This window comes from Echinops telfairi, unplaced genomic scaffold (assembly GCF_000313985.2).
Source record: "Echinops telfairi isolate 266 unplaced genomic scaffold, ASM31398v2 ScPeMD7_9;HRSCAF=40, whole genome shotgun sequence".
In the NCBI taxonomy this organism is placed as follows: Eukaryota; Metazoa; Chordata; class Mammalia; order Afrosoricida; family Tenrecidae; genus Echinops; species Echinops telfairi.
In genome coordinates, this window is record NW_022103906.1 from 11,048,140 (window position 1) to 11,068,773 (window position 20,634).

Here is a 20,634-nt window from a genome sequence, read left to right on the forward strand (position 1 = left end):
GCTCATCTTCCAGCACTATTTCAGATAATATTCAGATGTGATGCATAAGTTTAAATTGACAAATTTTCAGAAGTAGTTTGCCAATCCTCACTTAGATTGTCATAGTCCTGAGGCTCTACTGAAACTTATCCACGTTTGGTCACCCTGCTGGTGGTATATGAGATATCAAGTATAGCTTCCAGTATCGTAGCAAAACACAAGGCCACAAAGAGGCAAGTACAGTAGAACCCCGGACCTCGATGCTAATCTGTTTTGGAAGGAGCATTGAGATGTGATGTAATCAAGTTTTTCTCTTAAGAAATAACTGAAAACTGATTAATCCGTTTTCGACCACCAAGTTTTTATCCTAACCTTGCCTGTTTATACAAAACATTGCACAGAAATTTCAAAGTACGTTCAGAATTAAGTAATATAATTTAAGAAACACAACACTAAAAAGGTTTTTAACAGCTACCATATGGCCCATAGCTTGAGAATGAAGAGGATCTGGATCTGTGGACACGGATGTGAGAGGAGGGATGGAGAGAGTCATTGTTCACAAGGGGAATCCCCTTCCATAAAGTCAACCAGTAGCTGCCATCCAGGTGGTTTTTTCCCCCTTCTTTGCCTTTTTTCACTAGGATCTGGCTGACTTTCTCTAAACAAAAATCCAAAAAACTGTTTAATGTGATCTGCTGTTGGCGTTTCCATAACTGTTTTCTAAAAGGGCTTACTAGATTATCAACAAAATCTATAACATGGTTAGTCAGATCCTTATCATGATGATTCTTTTCAAAAAACTTTTCTTAGGACCCATGTTTTTTATCTAAAAACAGTACAAAAGCCACAAAAACTAAGAAAATTATAGCAAAACGCTCGGAACACAGCCACAAAAGGTGTGAACAACGCAAACCAATGCTGAGTGACCTAAAGGCGAACTGCTTTTGTTTACCAAATCCACGTGTGTCGGATCTTGACATTTCGTGTCGAAATCCAATTATGTAGAGTCCTGATGTGGTCGAGTAACTGGTTCAACTATAAACCGACATAAAGACCTAGTCTCCAGAATTAATTAATGAGCTACACTGTAGTTGTTCACTTATGGTATCAGAAATAGAAGAAAGCGAGAAATAGAATATTTCAAAGCAGTGGTTCTCAACCTTCCTAATGCCGCGACCCTTTAAAATAGTTCCTCATGTTGTGGTGACCCCCCCAACCATAAAATTATTTTTGATGCTAGTTCATCACTGTAATTTTGCTACTGTTATGAATCAGGTGACCCCTGTGAAATGGTCGTTTGACACCCCCCCCTCAAAGAGGTCGTGACCCACAGGTTGAGAACCGCTGTTTTAAAGAGAAAATTATAAACTGATGGTAGCAGTCATTCCTCATTTAGCTAGATATCTATCACTCCTCTGAGTTCCTCCTTTGCATATCTTTTTGACCCAGGTTACTTGCTGAATTTGCTTTTCCACCTTCCTCTTAGGGCTTTTTAGTCCCGTCGTGTTTGTCAGCTGGGGATCATTTTGTCTTCCATTCTTATTTACCTCATAGAGATGATTGAATGTGTAAGGCTTAATGTTTAAGGTACTGAGTTGGTTGTATTTTAAGTAGTTCATATGAGTTACAAAACTATGAATATTGTCATTTTAAACAAATCATTTTATTGGGGGCTCATAGAACTTTTATCACAATCCATACATACATCCATTGTGTCAAGCACATTTGTACATTTGTTGCCAGCACATTGTTCTCAAAAAATTTTCTTTCTGCTCGAGCCCTTGGTATTAGCTCCTCATTTTTCCCCTCCTTCCCTCCTTCACCCTCCCTCCCTCACAACTCTTGATAATTTATAAATTACTATTTTTTCATCTCTTACACTGTCTAATGTCTCACTTCACCTACTTTTCTGTTGTCCATCCCCCAGGGAGAGGGTTATATGTAGATCAATGTGATTGGTTCCCCTTTCTCCCCCACCTTCCCCTTCCCCTCCTGGTATCTCTACTCTCATTAGAATAATGTAATTCTTATAAAAGCATTTTACTCATACCCTGTGGTGACGTGAAATTTCTGAATATGGCTTTTTTAATCCATGCTTTGTAAGACCCACCAATGACTGGGCAGCCTCAGCAAACAGGAATCGAAGCATTGGAACTGTGCTGCTCGAGAAGAGTGTTAAACGTTCCATGGCCTCTGCAAGGACAAGCCCATCTGTCTTAGAGGAAGCCATGCCTGAGTGCTCTCACAGGCAAGGACGGAAAGACTTTATCTTTCCTACTTCGGACACACTGTCAGAAGAGACCTGTCCTGGAGAAGGACAAGTGCAGGTGAAGTGGAGGCCCAGTGAAAAAGAAGGCTCTCAGCAAGCTGGATTGGCACAGTGGCTGCAGCAATGGGTTCCAGCATGGGAACAATTGTGAGGGTGGCGCAGGACTGTGCAGTGTGTTCTGTGGTGCGTAGGGCTGCTGCAATTGAAACCGCCTTGATGGCATCTGACAAGAACATGCGAGTAGGATGTATGGACCACTTATAGAGGGGACTGCCCATTTGGGTTGCCATTCCACCAGCTGTAAGAGATCTCAGAAGCAGAAACAGAGAATTCCCGCGACCACCAAGAAAGAAGAGCCACCAGAAGCACACTTTGAAAACCCTGCCTAAAGTGACAGAGGTAGAGCCCAGAGCCCCCGAGACAAGGAAGTGGAGCAGCAGATGGGCTTCCTGGCCCACAGAGGCAGATTCGTAGAGCCCGAGGATCAGAGAAAGGCCAGTGACTGCTGACTGAGGGACAGTCACTACTGTAGGCCAATGATTGTTTCTTTAACGTCTACTGATCCTGGCTTGTTAACTTGCCTAACAAACCCCTCTAATTATGAGGGAGTTTTGTTTGTTATTTTGTTTTTTAAGAATTATTGAGTATCATGGGAGCAATGATTGGAAGGTGTAAGACTCCGGTAAAAGAAAAATGGAGGGTGCTGAACCCTTTCTTCCAGCAACTGGCATTGGGCCACTGTGGAGATGCTGCTGCTGCTCCCATCTGATGAAGCCAGAGGAGTCCAGATGTGGCCGACTTGCTGTCAGGAGGGTGGGATTTGTTATCATGGCTCCAGGATCATTAGACCCATGGAGTCTCGGTTAGAGGAAAAAGGAAGGGCACAGGAAGTGAAACTTTTGATTCTTTGGTTTCTTTTGTTGTTATTTTCTGTAGTGGCTGAAATGTATATCAAAGATACGAATTCTGATATTTCTGGCTTTTGTTCCTGTGACAGTTAGGTTAATTGTGCCAACCAGGCCAGTTGGAACATGTGGACAGAGTTTAATCAGGTTGCAGCTTGATTGGAGGACGACTGAAATAAATCAAGACAGCTGGCATCCCATCTCCTCTTGCTCCCTGGTGATGGGACCAGCTTGCTGCTGCTTAAAAAAAAAAAAAAGATACTAAATGGTAGTTAGAGGGAGAAGTGGTGCTTCTGGATTTACTTGGAGTCAAAATCCAGGCAGTTTAAACAAAATGACTAATAGAAAACCCCAAAGGGCCAGGGCCATATGAGTGGAATATATTGGGGTGGAAAAAGAGAAGATTGAAATGGAGTGCTTAAAAAGGATTATGTGTTAAAACTCTCTTTTTTGCTGACAGTATTATGGATATTGGTTTCTCCTGCATGTTGTTGTCGGTAGTTACTATTAAGTCGGTTCTAACTCTTAGTGATCTGATGTATAACAGAATGAAACACTGCTATGCCCTGCACCATACTCACAATTATTAGATTTGAGCCCATTTTTGCAGTCACTGTGTCTATCCATCTTGTTCCAAGTCTTCCTGTTTTTGACTATCCGTCTACTTTACCAAGCATGATGTCCTTTCCAGGAAATGGTCTCTCCTGATATCATGTCCAAAGTATCTGAGAAGAAGTCTTGGCATTCTTGCTTCCAAGGAGCATTCTGGCTGTATTTATTCCCACACAGATTTGTTTGTTATTTTGGCAGTCTATGGTACTTTCAATATTCTTTGGCAGTACCATACTTCAAATGCCTTGATTCTTCTTCAGTCTTCCTTATTCAGTGTCCGTTTCATGCACATGAGGCAATTAAAAATACCATGGCTCGGGTCAGGTGCACCTTAGTCCTCAAAGTAACATCCTGCTTTTCACCACTTTAAAGACATGCAGCAGATTAACAAATGTAACCCACCTTTTGATCTCTTCCATGAGTATTGATTATGGATCGAAGCAAGGTGAAATCTTTGACAACTTCAACCTTTTTTCTGTTAATCATGATGTTTGTTATCTTTTGGTCCAATTGTCATGATTTCACTTTTTTTAAAATCACTTTATTAGGGGCTCATACAACTCTTATCACAATCCATACATACTACAATTGTGTAAAGCACATTTGTACATTCATTGCCCTCATCATTCTCAAAGCATTTGCTTTCCACTTAAGCCCCTGGCATCAGGTCCTCATTTTTCCCCTCCCTCCCCGCTACCCCTCTCTCATGAACCCTTGATAATTTATAAATTATTATTTTGTCATATCTTACACTGTCCGATGTCTCCCTTCATCCACTTTTCTGTTGTCCATCCCCCAGGGAGGAGGTTATATGTAGATCCTTGGAACCAGTTCCCCCTTTCCAACCCACTCTCCCTCCACCCTCCCCGTATCGCCACTCACACCAGTGGTCCTGAAGGGATCATCCGCCCTGGATTCCCTGTGTTTCTGGTTGATTTCACTTTTCTTTACATTGAGTTGTAATCCATACTGAAGGCTGCAATCTGCGATCTTCATCAGCAAGTGCTTCAAGTCCCCCTCACTTTCAGCAAGCAAGGTGGTTGTGAGAAACTACAACCTTGAAGCACACGACTTCTGATTTCGTGCTATGCCTTGTTCTGTTTGCACAACTACCTTTTGATCCCATGTATAGGTTCTGTGTGAGCACCATTAAGTTTTCTGGAATTCCCATTCTTCTCAAAACTTTATATCCTTTAATATGGTCCACACAGTCAAATGCCTTTTCATAATTAATAAAACATTAGTAAACATCTTTCTAGTACGTGTATTCTCTGCATTTAGCCAGCTTCCCTCTGACATCAGCAATCATCTCCTTCCTAGTATTATAAAATTGACATACATATGTGATAGAAATGAATGTTGGGAATTATAATTCCAGAGTGCTGATAAGTTTGAGTGCAACTTAAAATTGATTGAATAAGGAAGACCACAGAAGAATTGATGCATTCAGATATCATGTTGGCAAAGAACATTAACTATATGATGGGCTGCCAGAGAAGTAATAGATTTGTCTTAGAAGAATAACCAGAATGTACCTTAGAAGCAAATATAATGAAACTTCATCTCACAGATTTTGGCCATGTTATCAGAAGGTACAAGACCCTGCTTGGTAAAGAAGAGGGTTAGTGATAAAGAGGAATGTCTTCAGCTATAGAGATTGACCCTGTGGCTGCAGCAGGGACTCCAGTATAGCGATTGTGAAGATGGCAGAGGACTGGGTGATGCCTCTTTGTTGCACATGGGTTGTGATGAGTCAGAGCCAACTCAGTGGCACTAACAACAGCGCTCATTTCGGGTTGGTGAAGTTACACAGGGATTTATATTTGACTATAGCATATATTTTTTTTTTGCAGTCTTCATGAATTTTTATCAAGCATTTAAAAATATGTATTAGGAAAAAAAAATAAAATAAAAATATGTATTAGGAATTATTTACATTCCAATAAGTTGCATACACCAATTCAAAAAATAGTTTCATTTATGATCCATGCAGCAGATGCGAAAATATTATTGTGTAGATATGTCTGAAATGAGCATGTGATTACCTATAAACCTTAGGACGATTTCCTTTTTATCTTATCCTTCCTGTGACATTCATAAAGATGCTGGCACTTGAAAGCCAAGTAGCAAACTGGTAGAGTAGATTTCTGAGAGGAACTTTTGTTTTATTCCTCTACCTCATGTCCTATGTTATTTTGGGTTGTATTTGGCATAGTGTCTACGTTTCTGTTTTTTTCCGGGAATATAAAGCTTATATATACATCTGTCTATATACACATTGGTGTTTATTTTTAAATGATAAAACTTAAAAAAATCTTTTTAAAGTTGATTTCTGTGGGAAAAATATTTTTTAAAATTTCACTGTTTTTTGTTCCTTCTCTTTGAAACCTGTAGCCAACAAGAACATTAGTCATGACCAGCATGCCATCTGAGTAAGTATAATTGTTTTGATAACTCTTTACTTGATATGTAATTTTGGCCTTTCATATACTGTAATACTGTGCTTATGGAGAATCAATTGGTCTGTGCTGTTTCCCTCTTACTTTAAATAATGAGTATCGGAGTGGGGAGGTGATTAACAAGGGAAAGGTGGTTAATATGAACATTTTACAGTGGACATATTTTGAGTTGTTTAGACAGCACTAAGAACTTTTACAGTGTTTTTCCATTCCTTTTGCTCCCCAAAGACTTTGCTTGACCACCACTTCTACCCTTATCATCCCATTAATGGTCAGTAAATGAAGCTTCACTGGCTGAAATATTTCTCTTACAGCTTTTAAAGAAACGACTTGGTAGAAAGCTTTCTACTGTGGTATTAAAGCAGCTGTATACATATTTCGTAGAAGGGTTAATAGCTTGCTGGCAAGCTCTTAGCATTGCCCTTAAACATTTAACACAGTGATGAACATCCAACAAAAATATAGTTCCATATTCTTTGTAACATATTTTTTAATTCCTTTGTAGAGGGGAAAATCATGTTTTTTTTATATACAAACCATTATTGTTCTAGGTTTTTAAATATTGATCAAAACATTTGAACATTTTGGTGAAACATATACTGCCAAAGGATTGCATGTTTAAAACATTTTTTTTGGTAGCTGGATTCTTTTCCTGCCTATGGAAATGAAAAGGATTGAGAATCTAATATTTGTGTATCATATAATGCAGCTTTCAGCTCTTAAATGCAAGGTGAAAACTACTGAACATTCTAAATACAGAAGTACAGTCTAATACAAAGATGGATGTTGAATATGGGTGTCATTTAAATTGTGGTAAATATATATGTAAATAAACATTTGCCTTTTCAGCAATATTCACATATACACTTCAGTAATATTAAATGTATTTACCACATTAGAAATCTCCTATTTTAACTATATAAAAGATTTTAGTAACTAGTTATTTTCTCAATCTGAGTTTTGAAGTGTGGACCTTTTATTTAAGTAATATTTTATTACTGCCCCTTCCCATATACTTCTTGTCTGAAACTAAGAACCAGATCCCCAAATGCTGATATTGTTGATTAACCATGTCTTGCAAAGACACATGTTAATAGTACAGCCAACAGATAACCGAGAACTGTTGAAATGAAACCGAGTCTTGAAATAGAAAGAATCATAGATATTCAGAAATAAAGAATCTTGGAGAATATATACTTTACAGGTTTTCATTTCTTTCTGGTTTTGTTGTTGTTGTTCTTTTCCAAATGAAATGCTTTGGATAACTTCAACCTCTACAGATTCTCTGGTTCAAATAGTGGTAAGGGTACAGCTTTGGGCCCATTCCTCTTTTTACCACAGGGTAGTCCAAGAATTTGATGCTGTGACATAGTTGTCAAGCCTTGATAGATAAACCCCTCCAGGATAGAAACAGAGGTATTAAGATTTCATATCTGATGTCATGAGAGATAAGATTAAGAAATAGCCATAATGTAAAGGAAGAGTATTATAGTCTGAATACGCATGTTCAATAGCACCCTCTTTTTCCGCCCCCTTAATAGACTTTTTTGAGAGGAGTTTGTTTCTTAACTCACCGTGTATGTCAGGGGTTGTTCGTAAGCCTCGCTTACTCTCTGTGTTTCACCGGGGAGTTCCAGGTGATAGTGAGAGCCAGAGAGGGGCAGAGCGGGCTTGGCTGAGGCAGTCTCATACGCAGAATTTATACATACATACACACACATAGAGGACGAAAATTGTTAAGATACAGGGAATGAGACACCAGAAGATGAACAATAAGTTATGTAGACAAGAAGCCTCTGTCGAATTTCCTCAACGGTAGTTTTGTTTTTCTCTCCCGCCCACCCCCATTAGCTTAAAAAAAAAGAAAGAAAGAAAGAACCCAAACTAACTACCACTGCGTGATTCTGACTCAGAGCTACCCTTCAGGACTGGTAGAACTGCCCCCGTGGACTCCTGAAGCTCAATACATAAGATATTTTTTAAACGTTTAGGAAGCTTGGTTCTGACCATGCATAAATTTGCTCAAATAGGTCTGAAGTGCAGTTACCTGGTGTAGGGGAAGGAGAATGGGCTGGTATCCGGAAGTCTTGTTTCTAAACCTGACTGTCACTAAGCCCCTCCTCTGTTTTGTAAGTCATTGATTGTAAAGAAATGAAGACATAAGCAGCAGGGCAGAAATAAACCTTACACGTTCAGCTTTCCAGAGTTTTGCTTTTTCCTCCTTGGTGTTCATGGATGTGGGGCATTCACCATGTGGTTTACTTTTCTTGTTTGACAGACTGCAGAATGTCATCACTCAGGTTGTGGATAAATTGAAAGGCTTCTCATTTGCACAGGAAGTGTGTGAAAGTACCACTCACGTGGTCACAGGGAAGCCTTGTCGCACTCTGAATGTGCTTCTGGGAATTGCACGTGGCTGCTGGATTCTGTCTTATGAATGGGTAAGCCCTGCCTTTGGCGTACATATTTTACAACAGGAGACGTTGTGATAGGTTTGGTTAGTCTGAGTTGATGACACTAAGCCTCCTGCTAGTGTGCATCTTTGACCTCACATTCTCAGGTGAGCACTTCCTACATGGCCAGTGTTTCCTTCAGCTCTCCTCCCTTTGGCTCTTCAGCCTGCAGCTGTTGCCAAGCCCTGTGGGAAGGCGAGTGTGGTGAGTGTGGAGGGCAACAAAGTGAGTAGCTGCTCTCAGCTGGTGGTAGAAATCAGATGAAAGCAGAGTTGGAATGCAAATGCAAAATGAGTGTTCTTCCAGTCAAGTGAACTTCCTTCCATGTTTGACTGAAGAATAGTGTGACCTATAGTGATTGTTTAAAAAGCTGAAAGAATTCAATGATTGTTTTTACAGATGGGTTTACTTAGGATGAAGCATGCTCATTTCATCCCCTTTGGATAGGTTTTATCTTATGCATATCTATCTGTAGCATTATTTGCCCTTATTTTTGTGCTTTCAGATAGTGTAATTTAAAAATATATTATTGTTTTCATTAATCATAAAAATTGAAGTTGTCTGTTATTGTTTGCTGGGCTTTGTATATGTATATGTGTAATAAGCAATGCCGATTAGGGTGGCATCCTTTGTTTCTTTCATTACTGTTTTACATCTTTTAAGTAGCCACCCTTCCTCCTCACCCCAGGAAGGTATTCTAGTGATAGTGCATTAATTTAAACCAGAATTAGGATAATGCAAACAAATTAAAAATGGATGTTTGGCATATGGCTTGATCTTTCTTCTGTGCTAAAGTTTAGCCCTGAGACTCAACTAGTACAAGAGATTTAAGATTAGTGTTTAAAGTCGTGAAGTGGAAAAAGTTGAAATTCCAAAAATAACGTTTGCATTAGTGGAAACTGGGAAATACTTTACTTAGTTATATTTAAGTATTACTTTAGGTTTATTTTTATATAATATGAATTGAATTATACTTTGTGTTTATAATTTACATTATCCATATATAAAATTAAATAAATATAATTTTATATGTATGAAATATAATTTGGACCCTAGATTCAATGAATGAATTCCCTGTGTTTTTTCCTCTTAATCAAAATGTCTCTGATTGTTCCATCAACTCTTTTTTACCCTCAAGTCTCAAAAGGGTAGAAAAATGTTTTCTATCCTTAATAAGTATACTTACCATATATAAACATGTATAAGCCGAGTTTTTCAGCACATTTTTTATGCAGTTTTTGTGGCAAAATTAGTTGCCTCCGCTGATATTCGGATCAACGTATACTCGAGTATATATCTGCATTTGTTTCTGAACCCAATCTTTTCTTCTTGGACTGTAAGCAGAGCAGGGAAATCAGACATAAAAATCAACTTTTACTTTTGATACCCTTAAACTCCAAAATCTTGAGTGCAATTAAATATTTCTCTGTGCAGTGTTCTGTCAAGGAGCCCTGGTAGCCAATGGCTGCTAACCAAAAGTTAGTATTGTGAACCCACTAGTACTTCTGCTGGAGCAAAGACCTGGCGTTCTGCTTTTGTAAACATTTTAGCCCAGGACACACTGTGGAGTGGTTCTATTCCATCTTATAGGTTCACTATGAGGTGGAATTTCAAATGAACTTTCGCTGAAGATCATCCAACAACGATTGCAGCCATACATTGACAGCGTGCTGCCATAGGTTCAGGCCAGATTCAGAAAGGGACATGGAACAAGGGATGTAATTGTTACTATCATATGGATCTTGGCTGAAAGCAGAGAATACCAGAAAGATGTTTACTTGTGTTTTATTGACTATGCCAAGGCATTTGACTATGTGGATCTTAACAAACTATGGATAACCTTGAGAAGAATGGGAATTCCAGAACACTTTATTGTGCTCATGCAGAACTTGTACAGGGATCAAGATGCAGTTGTGCAAATAGAGCAAGGGAATAGTGCATGATTTAAAATTATTAAAGGTGTGCAGCTTGATTCTATAAAGAATAATTCAGTATCAGGATCGGTGGAAGACTTATTAACAACCTGTGATATGTAGATGACACAACCTTGCTTGATTAAAGCGAGGAGGAATTAAAGCACTTGCTGATGAAGATCAAGGATTGCAACCTTCGGTATGGATTACAACTCAATGTAAAGAAAACCAAAATGTTCATAACTGGGCTAATAGGTAACATCATGATAAATGGAGAAAAGTTTTAATTTGTCAAGAATTTTGTCTTGCTTACTTTCACAATCAGTGTTCATGGAAGCAGCAGTCAAGAGATCAAAACACTTGTTGTATTAGGTAAATCTGCCATATAAGACTTCTTTAGAGTATTGAAAAGCAAAGATGCTACTTTGAAGACTAAGGTGAGCCTGATCCAAGCCATCTTATTTTACATTGCCTCATATGCATGTGAAAGTTGGACATTGAATAAGGAAGACCTAAGAAGAATTGATACATTTGAAGAATATTGAAAGGACCTCTCTCACTGCCATCAAGTCAATACTGACTCATGGTAACCCTCTGTGGGTTTTCTAAACTAACTCTTGACAAGAGTAGAAAGTCCATGGTTTCTCCCAGGGAGTTGCTGGTGGCTTTGAACTGCTGACCATGCTGGTCACAGCCCAACACATAACCAGTAGTACATGGACTGCTAAAAGGACAAACCGATCTGATATGTCTTGGAAGAAGTACAGCCAGAGTGCTCCTTAGAGGCAAGGATGGTAAGACTCTGCCTTACATACTTTGGACATGTTGCTGGGAGAGACCAGTCCCTGGCAAAGGACGCCATGATTGGTAAGATGGAGGAGCAGAAAAAGAGAGGAAGTCCCTCAACCAGATGGATGGACACGGTGGCTACCACAATCAGCCCGAGCAGAGGAGCAGTTGTGAGGATGGCACAGGACTGTGCAGTGTTTCCTTCTGTTGTGCACACATTAACTCTGGGTCAGAACCCACTCCATGTCACCTAACAAGAATAACAACATGGATTGAAATTGCACTGAGAGTATACAACAGCACCTACTATGGTATGTAGGGAAAATAATAAAATGCAAAGTTAGCTTATGGTAGTCTAAGAAATGTAGGTGATAATACATGTTATTTAATAAACACAGTCCCTGCATGGACCTTTTCTGCCTAGAGGGAAGAACTCAGCCACATTAATGAGTGAAAGGAGTATATTTATTAATGCAATAAAGTACGAAGTAAAAGCTAAAAATAAAATCATCTCTCTTCATAGATGTAATGAGTGTCCATGTAGAGAGGTTGAAGGGATCTAACCCCCGCCCCCGAAAATATGAGGTTACTATGGTAGCAGGATAAAATGATACAAGTTCGAAAACTGGGTCATGGTAGGGGGTGGGGGGAGAAGCATTGAGGAATGGAGGAATGATGTGTTTTCCATCAGTGCTATACTGCACTCTGGTTGAATTGTTGCTATACTGCACTCTGGTTGAATCATTGCTATACTGTACTGCACTCTAGTTGAATTGTTGCTATACTGCACTCTGGTTGAATTGTTGCTATACTGTACTGCACTCTAGTTGAACTGTTGCTATACTGCACTCTGGTTGAAGTGCCCCTTCCTTAACAAGGATCTCTTATCTTCAAGTCCCTGATAATATTTTCCTCAAAACTCTTAACACTATCTTCCTTGAAGGTTACCAGGCTGCTGGTAACAACTTCTTAAACACTTTGAGCTTTTACTTTTCAAAGTCCTTCCCTTGCCTATTCCCAAAGTCATTCCCCCATTTTAGGTTTTTGTTGTTATGGTAGTATCCCATATTTGGGTATCAATATTATTATTATTATAATATATAAATATGCAACAAATTACCCCCCACCATGTAGATATTAAAAATAACAAGTACATATTTCACACAATTTGTGAGTCAGGGCCCCAAGGGAAGCTTAGCTAGGTAATGGGGAAAAAATGATACAAGTTCAACATTGAAAAACTTAAGGGATACATTTAATGCATTTTCTACATAGCTGCCAGTACAATTGTGGTTATAAGGTTGCTTCCTATTGCAAGTAGACTGAAGCTGCATATTCTTAAAATGGCCCAAATTATCCTGTATGCTAATTTTTGTAGGCATTTATTATTCCTTCCCTCTTTCTCTAGTTACTGCTCAGCTACATTGGTCTTTGTTTTCATCCTCAAATGAGTCAAACCACTTTACCATTGCATACATATGAGAATAGGCCTTGCCTTTTTTACCTACTTCTTGGTTATCAAGGTTTCTTCTTTTAAAAAATGATCTCTGACCCACTCCATCCAAATCTCTTTGGATCTATTTTGCACATTTCTAGGTAGAATTTATCCAAGTTGCAATTAAATAATCATTTGCTTGTTTAATAAATATCTGTTTTCTCCTGTAATACTAGAATCTACAGGAGGTCAGTTGATGTCTGTTTTGTTCACTTTTACAGCCTCTGCTTCTAGTACCTAAATATTTGTGACATAAGGAATAAGGTAGAGAGAAAACAATCTGGTTTAAAGGATATTTAATAAGATTTTATTTTATATAGGAGTGCTATGTTGCATCTGTAAGGACTTTTTTCCTTCCCTCTTCTATAAATCTTTTTTAGAATATGTGCTTATTTTTTATTTAAAAATAGTTATGGTATCAACTATTGTTTTTGTTGTTAAGTGCTGGCAAAAGTTAATTCCAACTCTTAGGAACCGTATATAAAATGGAACAAAACATTTCTGATGCCGCATCAGTCTGACAATCATGACTGTGTCTGAGCTCATTGTTGAAGTTACTTTGCTAATCCATCTTGGTGAGGACTTTCATTCTTTTTCACTAATCCTCTGCTTACCAAGCATGATTTACTTATCCTCACTGTTAAATTGAACATGTTGTATCTCAGAGTTGAGATCCGTAGTGGCCCAATAGGCCTAAAATCCAGGTTACTAGGGCTGCTTTTCTTCTGGAGGTTCAAGGGGAGAATTCCTTCCTTGTCTTTTCCAGGTGAGGTGCTGCCTGCATTTCTTGGCTCATGGTACCTTTATAGCAATTGTATCACTCCAACCTCTACTTAAATGGTCTTGTCTCCTTCTCTGACTAGTTCTCCTGCCTCCTTATTAAAGGCCCTTGTTGTCACCCTGTTGATCCAGGATATTTTTTATCATAAGATAATAAGCTTAATCATACTCAAAAAGTTCCTGTTGTCATGTATGATAACAAAGTCACAGTTTTTGAGGACATCTTTGGAAGGACATTACTTACACAAGTCCAAATGTATTCGTCCCCTGTGAATGTTACATTGTTTTGCTGGTTGTGTTAGGCCAGGCTTACTATAGAAACAAATCCAGTGACACTCATGTATGTGTAAGAAAGAGCCTTATACCAAGAAATAATTATATGTCAGGAAAATATCTGACTCCAGTCCAACTCAAGTTCATAAGTTCTATACTCAGGAAGCCACATACAATAATGCAGAATGCAGAAATATCATCAGCCAGTGGGTACAAAGTCCCATGGTGGTATATAGATCTCCTGGACCCTGGCAGCAACCAGTCAGCCATCAGGAAGGTGGGGGTAGAGAGGGTGGGGAGATTCCCAGGACCTTCCTTATGAGAAGACCATGCTCACAAGAAGGCACATTTAGGCTGTGACATGTTTGACAGGCTAACCTCTACCCCTACACTTTTATATATCTTCAACTTGACATGAAATCATGTAACTACCATATGTTAATGATTTTTAATCTAACTTCTTCTATAAGGATGAGTTTTCAAAAAGTTTAGAAATGAATTTGAGTCTTTTCCCAAGTGTATCTTTGTCCATCGCATTCTTCCTTTAATTTTCTAAAGAAATTCATTAGAATTAACTTTATAATAAATGTCTCTGAGGGAGTATAGTTGCCACCAACCATTGGTTGTATTTATTTATTTATATTTTGGCATTATTTATTCATTCATTTATTTCAGCTCTCGCCTGAAGTGGTTTGCAGCTTCCACCTCTTTTAAGTCTTTAGTTTTATCTTTAAAATATGAATCAATTTCACATTCTATTCCATAACATTTTCATGTATGTTTGGTGTGTATTTATTACAAAAATATTTGCAATAATTTATTAATGGTTGAATGGGGCAGTGGTGGTTCAGTAGTAGAACTCTTGCCTTCCATTTTTGGTTTTATTTGTATGTCTAGTGACATATAATTCAGTATCACACAATAACTAACCAAAACTAAATTCTGTGCCATCAAGTTGATTCCAACTCATAGTGACCTAACAGGACAGGGTAGAACTGGTTTCTGAGACTGTCACTTGAATGAGAGTAGAAAACATCTTTCTCCCTCTGTGCAGCTGGTGGTTTTTGAACTACTGACCTTGTGATTAGCAGCTCACTCATCACCCAGTGGCTTAAATATAGAGTTGTGCATTCACCATGATAATAAATTTTAGGGTATTTTCTTCATTCTTGTATACATTATTGTTTGCTCCTCCCCCCCCAATATCTCCTGTCATACCCTAAGACACTTTTAATCTTATTGCAGTCCTTATAGATTTGCCCGTCTTGTGTTTCACAGAAAGAAAATCACTAAAAATATATTTTTTAAACCCCAACAACAAAATAAGACAGAGGAAAAGCTCAATCCAAAAGATAGCAGAAAGTAATAACAACTAGAAAGAAGTTTGCAAATGGATCAAAAGAAAATACAAATGGTAGGATGTTAAATTTTAACCTGACCATATCTGTAGTGATCTCTGTCTGAGAACAAGACTATTCACATCCTTAATCAATGGACTGAGAGAACTCAAGGAAAACTTAGTCCTTAATTAGTCCATGTAGGAGCTCTGTAAATGGACTTTGGGCTTTCATCGTCATCCATAGCTTTCTGCAAAGAGGTACTCAGAATTTAAGCTCTGAAACAGTCTCCTCTTCTGATCTTGGATTCTACTGTTAATAATCCTTTACTCACATGGGTTTGTGCGCTTCTGTGTGGACTTAGCTAATACCCCACTTAGATGGCTACTTGTTTTAAGCGATTTTAAGACCCCAGATGCAATTCTTTCTGATAGCTAGGCAGCATCTAATTTCTTCATACTTTGCTATAGCACTCATATCTTTAGTGATCACTTCATGAGGGCAAGTATCAATAGGACCTTATAATAGCTGATTGTTCATAGATTAGGGCTTACAATTAAATTTGAGTTCAAAATCTATTCATATATTTACAGTTGATCTATGTCTCTGGTCCACTTTAGAGACACATTATCAGTTTCTGGTCCATTTTTGAGACATATATTCAAAGAAATAATTTAAATAATCTCTATGGATGGGTGGTAATTCTAATATCATTAATTTAACCAATGGTATAGAATGAAAAGTACTATTCAGAAAGGGGAAATATGCATATATAGGCAAGATTTTTAAACAAAAATCCATAGATTATTCACTTGTTCAAATTAAAAACATGATTTACTGAACAACTAATTACAAAAACAATGAGGATTGGAAACAAGGAAAAAATTTTAATGTTCATTCATTAAGACAATATTATGTCTGCTAGACTAAGACGTCATAAAAATTGAAGAGAGTATGAAAATGGCAAATACATGGGAGCCTTACGTTGCCCATTATTGTGCACTTTTCAGGAATAGATTTGAACCAAAGTCCAATGACTTCTCGATCCACGACCTTGAGTTAGCAGTCTGTGCTTCTTCTCATGCTTGTATGTTTCAGCTTTAAGTCAAATGGTGTATTTCAGTTCCGTTAATCTTTAACATGTGTCGGTATGGTAAAATTCAGTTCCCTTAATGGGATTTCCCAATCAAATAATTCTGATGTGATTGTGGTAGTTATATAATCTGGTGTCAGTTTGAGAATTCAGAGTGAAGGGGTGGAGTCTAACCTGTCAATCAGGTCATAGCCAATAAGGCCTCTGTGTAGACATGGCCTTATCTAAAGGGTTCTGGGAACTCCTATATTCCTCCTTGGAGGTGGGAGACACTCTCTCTGCTCACTCCCTGGGAGACATTGCAGCTGACAAGATATATGGAGCTATGCTAGTGCCCTGAGCTGGAGAAACCACATGGAGACCCCTGCCAGCGTTGAGATACTTAAAACGAACGCCACTGGACCCACAAGATTTCTCACCCACTGGGCTGTGATCTTCCAGCGTTCGGTGTCATTGCATGTGTTTTGTGAGTCTGACGAGGACTGTACAGGTTGGTATAGGACATATGGGCTAATACCAGATTTATGGACTTGGCTGGGATGTTTTCTCAGTATTCAACTGCTCTTGTATATAATGCTCTTTCTTATACACATGAGTCTCCCTGGTTTTGTTTCTCTAGTCTACCCAGCCTAACACAGTGGTCTGTAAAGAATGGTGCGTACCTTGAAAAGACTACATCTAAAATCCAGGTAGCCTATAGCATGAAGCCAGCCAGGGTCACAGAGGGCTAAAAAGAAAGTTGGTTAAAAAAAAAAAAAGTATGATTAAATCATAATACAGGGTATGTTCTTCCATTGGGGGTCTAATATAAGTAATGTTAAGTGTTTTCCCCAGTGGCAGGCTACCCCTCTTGGTTTGCTCATCAACAGAAGTGAAATCTGTTTCTCAGAGTAATGCCATATTGCTTTCCACAATAGTTGTACATGTATACTGACCCATGAGAGTTTCAATCTCTCAGCACCCTCTCCAACATTCATTATTTTCTTGCCTTTTGAAGTAGGCTGTCATTGTCAGCATAAAGTGATATCTCTGTTGTTTCAGTTTGTATCTGCTGAATGGCTAGTGATCCTGAATATTTTATCATGTCCGTGTTAGCCATTTAAGTGTCGTTTATTTGGGTGATCTGTCTGTTCATGCCTTTTTCCCATTTTGAAAATTCAGTTACTTGAGCTTTTTTTTCTTATTGAGCTATTATAGAATTCTGTAACTTTTAATAATTAAGTCTCCTTTCTATTGTGTGGTTACTAAAGGCTTTTCCTTTTGAAGAAGTCTTTTGAGACATGGCTTATTTTTAGTACGTCTCAGTCATCTGTTTTGTCCTATGCGTATGCTTCCTCTAGAATGTCTGGTAGGATGTCTATGCTCTGCCCCAGGTCCTTTGAGTTTTCCTCTTTCTTTATGGCCCTGGGATTTACATTTAGGTCTTTGATCCATCTTCATGCAATTTTGTGCATGGCCACAACCATTTTAAAAAATCACTCCATCTAATTTCTTGAAGATTAATACAAAATTTAATACTAATTTACAAGTGACATAACTTTAAATATCAACGTCACAGGTTGCAATTTCTTACAGGGTCAATATTTGCAGTGTTCATATTGTCATACACTGTAATTGTCACATTATTTTTGCAGACCTAAGTTCTACACATGAGGGTAAGTGATTCTGTGCAATTCCTCCTTCTATTCTTGTCCCTAGTGTAATTTGGGGGATTCATAAAATATTCTTTTTGGCTAGCAGAATAAACTTGTCTCCAAGAATAACATTAGTGAGAACGTTTTTATTTTAGGGTTTGTGTGGTTGCCTCTGGAATTTTTTTTAAAGGAGAGCTCGAACAGTTCTTCAAAATTAAATCATTGTATGTGGCCCAATTAGTCATATCTAAAAACTTAAATTGTGGTTGTTTTATAACAATGTGGGAGCCCTGTTGGCGCCATGGTTAAGTGCTCCGCTGCTGAGTGAAAGTTAAGCAGTGTGAACCTGTCAGCTGCTCCCAGGAGAAAGACGAAGCTGTCTGCTTCAGGAAAGATGTGCAAGACTGGAAACCCTTTTCAGGCACTTTTACTCTCTCCTATGTGGTCACAGTAGGTCATTCAGTGGCAGTGCATTTAGTTTGGGTTGTAACACTTTCATTTTAATTTTTACTTGATATTTTTGGAGAACTATGTTGGCCATTTATGCATGTATGCAACCGTTTATACTTTCAATTTTAACTTTACTGTTTTCAACAGAGATAATAATTTGTGCTTTTAAAAATGTTTTATTGCTGATTTCTTTTTGCTTCAAGACTTGAAATATTTGGCAGATACATAGAAATAGAAAACTATGCCAGAAGTTCCTGAATCTCCTACTCATGGCAGACAGAAAGTAATGTAATATTATATAAAGAAATTGATTTGACCAAAGTGTGTCTGTCCGTCCATCTATCCATCTAGTGTTTTCAGTTTTTTCTTGTGAATTGTGTGTTCACAGAGCAGATCAGTTTCCCTCCAACAGTTCATACATATTTTGTTTCAAGTCATTGGTTGCAATCCCCACATTATAAATTTACTTGTACTTCCTCTCTGTGTTTCCTGTTTCCATTTCTCTATCTTTTCGATCCTTTCTGAACTTAGCCCTTTGGCAAATGCTGCTCTTTTGATCTCCAATGGTAAATGATTTCTTGTGTGCACACTTCACCACTGTTAATTGTTCCTTGTACAAACCTATTATTTGGCAGAAAATTAAACCATGGAATGGGGGTCATCTACTCGCCGCCATCGAGTCAATGCTGACTCATAGTGACCCCTTTTTGGTTTTCTGAGACTGACTGTTTGCAGGAGTAGAAAGCCCAGTCTTTCTTCTGTGGACCTGCTGGTGATTGTGAGCAGCTGACCATGCGGTTAGCAGCCCTACATGATATGAGGTGTAAATTCATTTCCAAATCTGAAGGGTGATAAAGAGTCAAAATCTTAGGGGTCCAACATCTGTATTCAATCAGTAAGCATGATATTCTTTATGTTCGACAGTTTTCTCTCATTTTATCTAGCACCTTTTGATGCAATCCTTTCAACGCAGTTGGTAATAGCTGGGCACCTTCTATTTCTTTTAGTCTCAGGATCATGGAGACTGATACTTACCTGATCCATTAGTCTATAATTATTTCCATACAGTTTCAATTTTCTTCATTCTTATTTTCCTTCAGAGAGGGAGAGACTAATCATTTCACTTTAGATATCTGCTCATGAGCTTTGAAGAGCCTCATCACTAATCCTTAAAGTAGGGTATATTGTTATCTTTGTGGACACTGCTATGGTAGTTGAACATGGTATCCCTGAGAATATGATCCTGAACTTCCAGGCCCAGTGACTTATCCTGGTCTCTCAGTTATTTCCGTTTTGAGGCTTCCTCCATTCTGGACAATCCTACATTATGTTTGAGCTACCTTGAGCTCACTACACGATATGTAAATAGCCTTGTGACCAACTCTTCTTCCCTTCCAGCTACAGATTATATAACCTTTCATAGATCTAGCTTATGGATGAGGAGTAATTTATCGTCTGTTGGTACCGTGGGTTTAGCGTTGGGCTTCTAATCAAAAAGTCATTGTTTAGAACCCATCAATATTTCTACAGGAGAGAAATGAGCCCGTGTACTGTCATAAAGATTAGCAGCTTCAGAAACCTAATGGAGCAGTTCCCCTCTGTGCTGTGAGCCAGAGTCAATTCGATGGCAGTATGTTTGGTTTTTCAAGTTAAAAAAAGAGAAAGGTTGATTAAATAAAGCTAAATGGGAGTTAAAGCTACATAAGTTTCAAATGTAAATATGGAGTTAAAATCGTAAATCTCGTAGCCAGCAAAATTTCCAGGGATTTAACTATTGACAAATAATTAAATGTTGCATAAATTTAAAACTGATGAAATAATGTTTTAATTTGCTTGAAACATGCAATTGAGCTTTACTTCCTCATATGGAATTTAATAAGTGGTGAATCTAATAAAATGTATTTTATTGGCCTGAACACAGAGTCAAATGATGGATTTATAATGAAACACATAGTTAATGAAATCCAGTGCCTCATGGTTTACATATAAGAAAGTTTTGTTTCTTTGCAAAATTATAATCTCTGGAAGAACCAGGTCTTAGAATAGAGGTTGTTGTGTTTTGGGGTTTCTTTTGTATTTGTATTCTAGTGCATGTATCAGGCTCCCAAGACTATACATCTTGAACGCCATTATCTTTTTTTGCCTTAAAGACTCAGATTGGCCTGTCTGGATAGGACAGGCTGGATGAACAAT

At 38.1% G+C, this 20,634-nt stretch overlaps 1 protein-coding gene across 2 annotated transcripts in view; it reads left to right on the forward strand.

Annotated features, from left to right (window-relative positions):
- MCPH1 (microcephalin 1) overlaps positions 1–20,634 on the forward strand; it is a 343,376-nt gene that overhangs the window by 107,863 nt on the left and 214,879 nt on the right. For both annotated transcript variants that reach the window (XM_030884654.2, XM_045286702.1), the window contains 2 exons: positions 6,160–6,197; positions 8,503–8,665. In XM_030884654.2, the coding sequence (XP_030740514.2) occupies positions 6,160–6,197; positions 8,503–8,665 (201 nt within the window). The remainder of the gene's footprint in view (positions 1–6,159; positions 6,198–8,502; positions 8,666–20,634) is intronic.